The sequence below is a fragment of the Nomascus leucogenys genome, chromosome 16 (assembly GCF_006542625.1).
Source record: "Nomascus leucogenys isolate Asia chromosome 16, Asia_NLE_v1, whole genome shotgun sequence".
Classification (NCBI taxonomy): Eukaryota; Metazoa; Chordata; class Mammalia; order Primates; family Hylobatidae; genus Nomascus; species Nomascus leucogenys.
In genome coordinates this window covers 22150377-22162921 of record NC_044396.1, presented here as the reverse complement: position 1 = coordinate 22162921, position 12545 = coordinate 22150377, and the positions used below count along the sequence as shown (strand labels likewise).

At 40.0% G+C, this 12545-nt stretch overlaps 1 protein-coding gene across 1 annotated transcript; it reads left to right on the top strand.

Annotated features, from left to right (window-relative positions):
- The first annotated feature begins 681 nt into the window (after positions 1 to 681).
- CA3 (carbonic anhydrase 3) lies at positions 682 to 11458 on the top strand. Its single transcript, XM_003269514.4, has 7 exons — positions 682 to 1400; positions 2165 to 2362; positions 4501 to 4619; positions 6458 to 6550; positions 7592 to 7654; positions 8573 to 8728; positions 10469 to 11458. The coding sequence occupies exons 1-7, from the start codon at positions 1367 to 1369 to the stop codon at positions 10586 to 10588; spliced, it is 783 nt and encodes a 260-aa protein (XP_003269562.1). The 5' UTR covers positions 682 to 1366; the 3' UTR covers positions 10589 to 11458.
- The last annotated feature ends 1087 nt before the right edge of the window (positions 11459 to 12545 follow it).

Below are 12545 nucleotides of genomic sequence, written 5' to 3'. Positions count from 1 at the left end.
ATACTATTATCAATAAAAGTTAATTAAGGAAATGTATATTGAAATATTGTTCAAGATAGCACTGAAATTAGGTTTATCTTTCCTCACTGTCTTTAAAAATTATTACTGAATTAAAACAGGAGAAATTTTACAATATACTCTTAAAATTGTAAATATCTACTACTGACTTCTTTGATATGAACCATAACCAGACATTTAAAAATGTACTTTTGTCATGTAGACGCACTAGATATGCCACTTTTATTCTCCTTTGCATGGTTCAATGTATAAGAAAACAACTTAGGAGGGGGAGAAAAAAATTAAAAGCCATTCTGTAAATCTTTCCCTCTTTCTTTTCTTGCAATCTCTCATTGTATCTTGGAGAGCAAGACCACAGGTTTTAAGAAACATGACTCATTTTATGTTAGTGGCCTTCCAATACTTCAGAATATTCTTGATTTTTCATGAACAGAGGTACAGCGCAGGGAGTGTGGCTAAATCAGTCCCAGTCTCCAGCTCCGCGTGAACCTGGGATCCAGACATCTCCTGGATGCCGGGCGCTCTCTGAGATCCAGCCCTCGGCTTCCTGCAAACCAAAAGGATCCGCTAGGTTGGGAAACGCCGCCTGGTGCGATTCCAGAGAGGGCCATCTCTTTAAGGATAGCAGCGGACTTGGAGGGCCTCTTCACCCTCCCACCCTGCTCCGGACTCTTTCTTCCCATCCTTTGCTCCTAGGATTTTACATGTTGCCTGCAAAGGGAGTCAAACTTAGGGGGCAGGCAAACAAACGAGTTCTTTCCAGCCTCCGTAACCAGATCGCTAGAGCGAAATAAACTCGCAGAAGTGTCCAGAGATCGTAGCCAGACCGCCAGCCTGCGCTTGAAGCAACTTTTAAGTGAGGCTGCAAGAGCTGCCGGGATGTAGATTTTAGTTCATCGCCAAGCACAACTGCGACACCCTGTCCCTGCCCCCACCCCATCCCCAAGAATGCATGCAGAAGGAGAAAGGACGAGGTGAGGGCTGCCTGCATTTCTAGAAGCACGTCGGCGCCGATTAGAAAGCCCTGCAGTTTTGAGAGAGAAGAAGAGGAGATGGAGGGGCCAGGAGCCACGAGTCCCGGGAGAGCGCAGGGAGGGGCGTGGGTGCCCCTTCGCTCACCTCCGCCCCCGTCACCTCGACAGCTGTCCCGCTCTTGGAATTCATTGGCTTCCTCTACCCGGCCTTCCAAATACCACCCCAATCTAGTTTAGCCCCCCGCCCCACCCTCGCTGACCTAATAAGGCCATGCAGCGTGCGGGGGAGCTCCATAAAAGCGCGGGCTCGCGGAGACTCTGCACCACGCAGGGGAAGAGAAAGCAGGAGCCGTCCAGCGCGGAGGAAGGCGACCATGGCCAAGGAGTGGGGCTACGCCAGTCACAACGGTGAGTGCAGGCAGCCGCGACCCGGCCAGGAAGGGATGCCAGTCCAGGAGAGCCCTGCCATTGCACAGAAATGGGCAACTTTAGAGACTGCAGTGGAAAATGTAGGAGTAGGATAAGACCTAACATTTACTGAGGCTTTTCAACTGCCAAATGCTGCTGCTGCTTTTTTTCCTTCATCTCATTTAGTTCTCCCTAGTATGGAGTTTTTATTTCCCTTGGAGAAAACTGAAGTACAGAGAAGTCAGATCACTTGCCTAAGATCCCATTGCCTCTGAGATCAGACAGCCCGAGGTCAGGTGTGACTGGCCCTTATTCTGTTACACTGGACAAGCAACTAACCTGAGCTTAGTGCTGGTGTGAGAATCTCTGCCCTGCCTAAGCTTCTCCCTAATCCAAGGCAAAGGAATATGGGTGTGCTCTGAAACCCGCAACATAATGCTCAAATGTAGGGGTCAATATTATTTTATTCCAACTGTGTGATGGAAGGTGGCATTGGTTAAAAAAAATGTGATAAAGTTTATCTCAAAAATAAGCCTTTGAGCAAGCAGAGTGAACACACTGAGTTAAATAGTCTCCATGTGTGCTATTCACAAAACTGCCAACAGGCCTGAAATGAATGCTAAGTCTCTTATTGCCCAGTCTGAAACCTAAGACCTTTTTGAAATCACTGTATAGCCTCTCTGTATTTTGCTGGTTTAGTCAATTAGAAAGAGGCCTTGGGTTGTGCCACCAAATAAATACGTCCCCTCGACTTTATTTCCTAGGTCCTGACCACTGGCATGAACTTTTCCCAAATGCCAAGGGGGAAAACCAGTCGCCCATTGAGCTGCATACTAAAGACATCAGGCATGACCCTTCTCTGCAGCCATGGTCAGTGTCTTATGATGGCGGCTCTGCCAAGACCATCCTGAATAACGGGAAGACCTGCCGAGTTGTATTTGATGATACTTATGATAGGTCAAGTAAGTACGACAATGAGGTAGAATCACATGGATGTTTTCAATGTCCATGTTGACAAAATATGGTGTATAACACAGTACCAGAATTAATGGGGAGAGGGAGCACTTTATCTCTTAAAATGGAGATCACATTTGACTTTGCTTTAGTCATGAATAATTATATTTATGCATTAAAGAGGAATGTCTCACCCTCCAAACTTGGTCTCTGTGGAAACGGCCCCATGTCCAAGCTAAAAGTTGGCAATGCATTCCTGAAATGGAACATGATAGGACAGAGATGACAATAAACTCAAATAAGTATTCTTCAGACTCCGAGGGTTCTTGTGCTTCTTGTCCATGGTCTGGAGAGCCAGGCTTCCACTCTCAATTGCGTAGATTCCATTCTACAAAGCCAGATATACAATAGAAACCCTAAACAGGCACTTTCTTCCCCTGGTGCCTGGGAGGTGACCAATCTAGGGGAGAGAACAGGGCCATTGAAGGTGACTTTCCTTCAAACCTTTCAGTGGGGTTCATCCGATTAATCATTTTGGTGAGTATTTTTGAAATATCTGACAATTTCTTCTTGAGTAGTAGTTGTGTGTGAGACAGCAACTGAAAAATACATGTTTAGAAAAAACAAATCTCTTTATTTCACCTACACTAGTAAGGAAATCAGTAAAATAAAAGAAGGCTAGTCAGAAATACTTTATTTCACGATAAATGAGGTAAGAAAGAATCTTCCTTTAATATTTTGGTGCTTGATATATAGCAAAATAATTCCTTATAGCCCTATTTCTAATAAAGTTATATTTATTGATATACATAAATGAACATTCTTAATGATGTTGTAATGAAGAATGGTATTCATAATTCCTACCTACTAGGAGGTTCCAAGTTACAGAAATTTAAATTTTCTTAAACAGTGGTTTTGTATTGCTATTGTTTCTTTTTTTCCCCTTCTCCTTATATATCAAGTACCATTTTGAAAGCAACATAACAAAATTAAACATATTTATTAGGTTGAACCATATGAAAATGCCATTTTTGTGAGCAAAAATAGTTGAATATTGTCAATTTCATATAGTTTATTCTAATAAATTGGACTCACATGTCATAATAACTGTTCTGAGTGGTTGGACAGGAAAAATGCAATGAATTGAACCACTCCATTTCTACATGAACAAACTCATATAGGCCTAGCCTCATTGTTTGAGGTCTACGTTTATGGCTTTCCCTGGGCCACTTAGTGTGGGCAACCTCTTCTAAAATAGCTATGCTCTGCATTCTATTTTGATCTAGCTTATATTGCCAAATCTTGATCTTAGGGTTTCTGCATAGTTACCAATATACTTTGGAAGACATTTGAACCTCTAAATCACTCTGCAATGGGTTGAGATGTTTATCAACAAGCCCAAATTAATGCTGCTGAGAATTATCTAGTTTAATCATCCACATTGACTGGTTTTCTGGGAAATTTCTGAATTTTCCATTTCATCTCATTTGAATAGACACAGTCTAAATTAGACATAGATGAAAGTTCTTGCTCGTTGTCTTAAAGAAAAGTGTAGTTGGAAGCAACACGTGGAGAAGGAGTTCACATTTGCTCAGTGATCATCATGCAGGCACTATGGTGAGCACTTTAAGGTGCTTAATCTCAGTTAATCTTCACAGCAGCTCTGAAAGTTTGGTATTATTATCACCTTCTTAGAGATGTGAAAGTGGGTTCAGAGAAGTTTAGCAACTTACCTGAGATCACAGAACTAGCAAGGGGTGAAGCCAGCATTGGAAACCTACATCCACCTGGTTCTCAACTGTCCAGTTCTTCCCACTGCACCACACTACTGACCTGTTCTTTGGGTGTATGCATCCTCATTGTCCATCTGTTGTTTCAATTTTACTTTCCTAAATGTTAAAATGATGTTTCAATAATAATGAAACAAGCAAACAAAATAAGAAAGACAGAAAAGAACAATCATTTAGCTTGACATATCCCCAGACTTCATTTTGTGAGAAGTCCAGTGTCCTGGGAGTGGCACCATCCACCCAGCAAACTGACCACATTTTGTCCATTACGCCTTGGCTCTAAGAGCACTTGATTAAAGTAGAGCTCTGTAAAAGAAGGATGAATTCACTGTTGACCAAGCTTATCTGAATCACAGTGCTGAGAGGGGGTCCTCTCCCTGGACCCTACCGACTTCGCCAGTTTCATCTTCACTGGGGCTCTTCAGATGATCATGGCTCTGAGCACACCGTGGATGGAGTCAAGTATGCAGCGGAGGTAGGAGGAACTGCCATAACCCATTCTCAGTCTCATACAGTGAAAATTGCAAAATTAAAAATAAGAACCACAGCAACAAAGCATCATCCACTGCTTTTGTTTCAAGTCTATAGTTATGAAAAGAGCTGTACTAGTTTTAGCTAAACTGAAGCTGCCGAACATTCTAGGCTAGACAGGTAAAAGGGTATAGGTGAATTGGTATCAAACATGAAGATTTCCAAGGTTACGTTAAGAAACTGGGGCGAGTGCAGTGGCTCACACCTGTAATCTCAACACTTTGGGAGGCTGAGGCAGGTAGATTGCTTGAGCCCAGAAGTTCTAGACCAGCCTGGGCAATATGGTGAAACCCTGTCTCTACAAAAAATACAAAAATTAGCCTGGCATGGTGGCATGCACCTGTGGTCCCAGCTACTCAGGAGGCTGAGGTGGGAAGATCACTTGAGCCTGGGAGGTCGAGGCTGCAGTGAGCCGTGATTTCACCACTTCATTCCAGCCTGAGCAACAGAGTAAGACCCTGTCTAGAAAAAAAAAACCCTAAAAGTTAGAAATTGGATAGCTACTTAATAAGAAAGCCCAGGGTCCTCAATGGAACTGGAAAAAGGATAGCTAATACTTATTAAATGCTTACGTGTATTGACTCATTAGATCCTCTTAGCTACCTTATGAGACAGGTTACAGATGAGGAAACAGAAGGCATAGAAAAGACACATAATAAAGTCACACGGCTGGTGAGTGCTAGTGCTCTACCTGATACAGACTGGCTTCAGAGTTCGTCATCTTATCCAGTGCCCTATGCTGCCTATTTTATAAGAATATAGTGCTCTAAAAATAGCATTTAGAAATTCTGAATAATGCTTACCTTCCAATCTCTTAATGAACCGTGTGCATATATATATGTGTGTGTATATCTATATATACACACTCACACATATTTACACACACATAGAGATGTGTGTACACACATACCATTTAATCTGAGCACATACTACTCTCTGTCCTCAGTTAACCCATTAAAGAAAAGCATGAATTGTAACTCAGATCAACCCATCAAATTACAAGGGTTTAAGACAGGCCTCTGACATGTTCTCTTTATAAAGCCAAACCAGTAAGTGGTGGCAATTGCCTTGGAGGTGAGGACCAATTCATTTTTCCTGCTTTACTCTTTTCCAAAGATAGGCTCTGGTTAACATAGGGGCTGTGACAGAAGCCCAGAAACACACTATGAACATGTTCTTAAGCAGAATCATTAGGCACCTTAGTTCTTGGTTAAATTAAACTCTGGGAAGCCGAAAGTACTTCACTGTGATCTTTCTGTTTCTTTACAGCCAATCTAGAGAGCCATGGCAAGATAAATTAAGTATTGAGAATGGCTTCTAGACATCTTCCCCAACCAAATGGGGAAAGTTGAGTATATTTCTTACAGATGCAGGCAAGGCTTTCAGTTTGACCTTTGCACATGGGATTATTTCATACTTTTGGTCTTGAATAAAAGATTTTTTAACTGCTGCAAATGATTGTATCCTCTTGCCATTCTCTGTAACTCAGCATAGAAAGTTTGATTAACCTAACTGGTGCCCATGTTCTAAATTAAGATCAGTTTGCCACCAGGTTTCAGAGCTCTGGTTAATAAAAGGAGATAAATCAATAATTTTATATGCTTTTTATTTGAGCCACTAGAAATGTTAAAATATTACATGCTACTCTTTCAAATTTTCTCAGCTTTTATGAGAGTGCTCAGCAACCTTAGCCTGTACAATGATTGGGTTTATTGTGGATAATGTTGTATTTATTTCCATATTCCAGGAATTTACCTGCTAATCTATCTTCTATGGTTTCAGCTTCATTTGGTTCACTGGAACCCGAAGTATAACAGTTTTAAAGAAGCCCTGAAGCAGCGCGATGGGATCGCTGTGATTGGCATTTTTCTGAAGGTAAAGTAAAAATTGACAATATATTTTCTTCCAAAATGTATTTCCCTACCAATGTTTAGCATAGTTTGAGTTTCATTTCCTCATTTTTACCTTCCTCCTTCTATATGCATTTTATTATTCATTCAACTAATCAAGATATTTCTGCTAAGATCAGCTCAAAATGTCTTGCTTTTCTCTAAAGGTGTATCTTTTACCACACTCCAGGACCCCTAGCACTTCTAAATTTTCCCCAGATGTGGGATGTGTGTGTGTGTGTGTGTGTGTGTGTGTAGGTGTTGGGGACAGAGCCTTAGAGTGAGCTTATTACAGTGGTGGTAAGGGTAAAGGTGGCATATATTTATTTTCCTTTCTCACTGTTCAACTTCAATTGCACTGGAAACCAGATAAGTCAGTGTTGGGAACCATATGATTCCAAGTCCCTGGCTGGACATCCCCTCGGCTTGAGGTGGTCACCACTCACATGATCCCAGGCTAAGATAGCACATGGAATGTGTGTGTTGTTGAGCCAGCCTTGCTTTAAAGAGGACTTAGTGTCATTAACACATGAGGTTAGTGGTAATATAATCTAGATTTCAAGCCAGAGGTGAAAATCTGGCTTCTTTCTCTTTGAATGACATAATTTGTTTTAGGTTCTTAATTCACTGGGTCATTTTTGTTGCCTGAACACAGCACGGCAGGAGGTGGAGTAGGTCTGAGAAGAAAGACAATGAGTTTAGTTTGGGATACATAGGGTCCATTTTGGTTCTAAATCTGTTTTTTAGAAAAGTGGAGTGACTTTGCAGAGAAGGTCAAAGACACAGAACTAGATCAACGTGTAATTTTGTGGTCCTGTACTTCAGAGGCCTGGAGTCCAAATTTAGATCAGAAAATATATACTCTAAAATCTTGAGGAAAAATAAACTTATGTTTTTGCTTAGTACGAGATATTCTGGCAGATTTATAAACACTAGTTGCAGATGGATGGATCAAAATCAGCTTTGAAGACAATCCTAAACTATGGAGAAGTAAAAGAACTATACTTGGATTTCTATTTTCTTACAGATAGGACGTGAGAAGGGCGAGTTCCAGATTTTCCTTGATGCATTGGACAAGATTAAGACAAAGGTAAACAAAAATCATTTTCCCTCCTAAAACATAAAGCAGATTATGCAGATTTTCTTTACATATTTTCAAGTATTTCTTTCACCTAAAATCTGTTACTAATTTTGATGGATATGCTAAGCGTACACATAAAAATAAATGCTATTATATTTGTATGGCATACAGTTTTTAGAGCAATTTCACATATATCAGTTTTTTTAATGGTCATAGTCATCCTGTCAGATATCAGATAATCACTTTCTCAAGGGAGCAAGTGAGAGTCAGAGAAGTTGAGTGGTCACCGCATCCTCACCCAACACACACACACAGACACACACACACACACACACACTGCATATATGCATGCATACCATCACGGAGCTACTAAATGTCAGCCAGTGCTGGTCTTTTGAGTCTTGGTGATGAGCTTTCTGGGAAGCACTTAGAAATTTAAAATCTTCACAATAGACTCATGTAAGTAACAGAAACATTTTAATTGTTTTTTTTTGTGACCATTCTAATCAAATATTATTGAGTTTTATTAACAGAGAAAGTAAGTATTCCAAATAGATCACTCAATAAAAATGCAAGCTTGACATTTTCTGGTATCATCAAAAACAAAACATTAACTTATATGAAATAATTCAATTACACTTGAGATACCAGTTTCTCCTTTTTCTTGAGTGATAGAATTATAGTTCTATTCACAGTTAAAACAATAAGGAACACAGTATGACAGTGATTGTGTCAGATCAAGTAATAATGTGCAAACCAGCTTCCCTGCTTCGATCTTTATTTCTGAAAGGCTTATACTTTGTTTAAAAGTTCTATTTTCTCTATTGCATTTGAAATCCATTCTCACAAATAAAGTGGTGATGGCATTGGGGTAGGCGGGCATGTGCATGCACGCACTCACTGCACCTGCAACCTGCTCTTACCCAGGGCAAGGAGACGCCCTTCACAAAGTTTGACCCATCCTGCCTGTTCCCGGCATGCCGGGACTACTGGACCTACCAGGGCTCATTCACCACGCCGCCCTGCGAGGAATGCATTGTGTGGCTGCTGCTGAAGGAGCCCATGACCGTGAGCTCTGACCAGGTGAGCAGCCTTGTGAACATGTGGGCTTATGTTGCTGTCTGCCTATGTAAGATACAGATGCTAAATCAAAAATACATAGCTACTAACTGGATACTCACTGAACAGCTCTATGGCTAGCGATTTCATGGTCTGCCCTGGTTAATTACAACCAGCCTGTTCAGCTTTCTAAAACTTGGCCCCCAAAGGGTACCAGGATAAATGCAACTCATTTAAAAGTAGTTTTGATACCGAACATGACTGAGTTTATGCTCTATAAACACAATAAAGGGTTTAGATTAATATGAGTCTTTGTTAATTTGGATGTTGCCAAATACTGAGCACTGGTAAGGAGACGGGATGATAAATACAGACCTGGAGAAGAGAATGGTGCTAATGGAAAGGATTTAACAACTTTAACAATTTTGTATATTATATATTATTTCCACAGTTTTACAGATACATAATTCAAGGCCCAAAAGTTCAGTAATTTGTCCATGATCACACAGCCAGGTGCGGGATTCTAATCCCACCTCCAAACTGTTTCCAGTACTTTTTGGCATCTCTTCTCAAGGTTCCCTTCTTACTGTTCGATCTAAAGAGTGTCCTAGTAACATTCATTAAAGACACTATCAAGGAAAAGCTGTGTAGGAGAAAATAAGTGGGCAAGAACATGCAGAAAAACAGATTGAAGCAAGTAAACAACACAGGGACTGACAACCTAGAGCATGCATGTACTCTAATAGTAGAATCAGTTTCCCAGTGTGTGTCTCTTGCATAAGGCAACAGCTTTCATATTTATGTCAGTTGTAAACTCAAGTTTATAAAGACATTTTTATTAAAAGATCAGATATAACAACCTGGTTCAGTGATATAACTATTTTGAAAGAATGAAATTTTTTCCAGGAGAAATCTAAAAATATTTTAATATAGAATCATAGTGCTATCAATGAGAATTTCTTATTTTCTTATCCTTTAAGAAAGAAAAGTCAATTTAAAATTGAAAATGTAGCATGAGTTTGATTTCTTTTTGCTCTTAAAATAATTGACTCCATAAACTTATACAATAAAGGTCTATTACGTTTTATTTACATTGATATGTGGATGTGGTCATCCACTCCAACAAAGTATATAGTTCATACTGACCCCTCAAATAAAAAATAAATATTTCCGATTCAAGAGGAAAAGGTTGTGACCAGAGGGCATAGTGATCCTGTATAGAATGAAGAAAAGGGCTTTACAAATAAAGAAAAAATGTGTGTCACTCTAGAGCTGCTAGCTAAATAGCTCTGGACCGGACACTGGGGACAGGTTGTGTGGTTTGCTTGTCATGTTTAAAACACCAGTATTGGCCAGGCACGGTGGCTTATGCCTGTAATCCCAGTACTTTGGGGGTCCGAGGTGGGTGGATGACCTGAGGTCAGGAGTTTGAGACCAGCCTGGCCAACATGGTGAAACCCCATCTCTACTAAAAATACAAAAAATTAGCTGGGCAAGGTGGCGAACACCTGTAATCCCAGCTATTCGGGAGGCTGAGGCAGGAGAATCGCTTGAGTTCTGCGAGGTGGAGGTTGCAGTGAGCCAAGATCACACCACTGCACTCCAGCCTGGCTACAGAGTGAGACTCCGTCTCAAAAACAAAACAAAACAAAACAAAAAAAACCAACAACAAAAAAAACCCCACCAGTATTTACACCTTTTTGTCACATAGTGTGTCCAGTTGATCCGAATGTCTTGTTAACAGTCTGCCCCTGCCCTTTGCAGATGGCCAAGCTGCGGAGCCTCCTCTCCAGCGCTGAAAACGAGCCCCCAGTGCCCCTTGTGGGCAACTGGCGACCTCCACAGCCTATCAATAACAGGGTGGTGAGAGCTTCCTTCAAATGAGGTTGCTGGAGCTTGCCCTCTTCAGAAAAGGAAACCTGCCATTGGAGAGTTTGGTTCCTTGCCTCCTTCTGGAGCTCCTTACCCCAAGTCTATTTCATTTTTCCACACTGAGCAATGAAATGTGAGAGATGTGGTCACCAAGAAACCAAAGTTACTTTTGACAAGATCTAATATGAAAGCATAGATTTCACATTTGATCTCTGTAATAATCATCTTTCCTATAAAAGTAGCATTTTTAGTAAAGTTTCAAAGAAGAAGAAACAGAGATGGAAGAGTAAAGATATTTTAAAAATGGCTAGCTATTGGGCACCAGTTTTTCTGTTATCTAAAATTTCACAGAACTTCATTGTTTTTATTTTTATATTATGAGTTGTCCATCTTAAAGAAATATGAGTAATTCTACATGTAGTAGAGGTGTATGAAGATCATATAACAATTAAACATAAGCCAGAAATTAAAATGACTATGGACAGCAAGAATTGAGCTAATAATATGTTTTAACTCTTAACAGCAGCAAGAAGTCAGTCATTTATTGAAGTTTTAGCTACTAAGATTACTTGGTTTTGATTACCAGTGAAAAGAGAACACAATACAGTCAGGAGTTTTCAAATTTTTGATTCAGTATTTGAATTTCTTCTCATAAATGTAGTTGAATTTATCCTAGTATTTTTCTTTACCTGAAGAAGGGACATTTATTTTTAATTTCACTACATTTTCTTTGCATGATTATTAAAATAAAAACTGCCTCTGTTGTCTTTCTCACTGGAGGCTGGAATGAATGATCACTAGAACACAAAAGAGTGAATGATGACACTTGAAGTCAAAGCAGTTGTACTGATCACCAGAACCAATAAAGACATGAATGGAAAATGTTGAGTGTTGTGTTTTTTTAAATGGAAAGGCATCATAAGTGACAAAAATGGAGTTTAACTAAGAGCAACAAACTTTGTAAGTTTGTTTTTATAGCTGAAGGATGGCACTAAGGGCTGAAATTCTGAGTTTGGATGCTACATTCCTCAAGGAGGGCCAGAAAAAAAAATAAAAAAGCAATTAGTGAGGGCCTTCTGAGGAAACTGCAGACCAGAAGAGGAATGTATGACCATATATCTGATAGTGGGAAATACTTTCCAGAGGCCTCAAAATTGGTTTAGGATTCTGCGGTTCAGACTAGTGCAATGGGTTTTAGGGGCATGAAATCAAGTCAGACTGTAGCTTTTACATCCATATTTTTAAAAATTGTGCCTTTAGGATGATGCTGGCCTAACATTGCAAAAATCCATATATTTAGACCTTTAAACCATTTAATATAATATCTTTAGACATAAAGTCTAATTTTGCAGTTAGTGGCTTTGATACGTCTTTCATCACCTCACTGGCCAATATGTTAACTTACTTTAGAAAGTGACAGGAATAAGTTCATTACCCTAAGGAATGAAATAATATTGGGTCAGGAGAGTCCTGAGATGCCAGAAGTCAAATCACGTGACAGAGTTGTATGAGGCTAAAGTTATTTAATAGATTACCACCCAGGTGAAGTCAAGCCAGGTTGGTCAGTGTGAACTGGAAGTGTTAATTAAATCCCTTGAAATTAGGAGGTGTGGACCTTTGATCATTAATGAAAATACACAGGCTGATTCTCTCAAGGTACTTACTTAGTAATGCTTATGCACTGTAAAAGATGTATCCAGTATTGACTCTATGTGGGGGAGGAACATATGACTTAATGCCAGCTACAAATGGTCCTTATTCCAGTACACAAGCTGAACAAGGTTAGAACTGTTTTGAGGGAAAATGCCCCATCAAAAGAGGCTATCTTCATAGACCATATGCTCTATGAGGGCACAAATATGCGTCTTGCATGCTGACATTCACCTTGTTGTCTGATACTGTGTCTGGCACATAATAATTACTCAATATTTGTTGAATAAGTGATGTCATGAATATAGATGGATCTGGG

Excerpts from the sequence above, each read along its gene's own strand:
- CA3 (XM_003269514.4), top strand. The coding sequence starts at position 1,367 with ATGGCCAAGGAGTGGGGCTACGCCAGTCACAACG. Across the intron at positions 1,401-2,164 it reads GGGCTACGCCAGTCACAACG|GTCCTGACCACTGGCATGAA; the intron begins GTGAGTGCAGGC and ends TTTATTTCCTAG. Across the intron at positions 4,620-6,457 it reads GAGTCAAGTATGCAGCGGAG|CTTCATTTGGTTCACTGGAA; the intron begins GTAGGAGGAACT and ends CTATGGTTTCAG.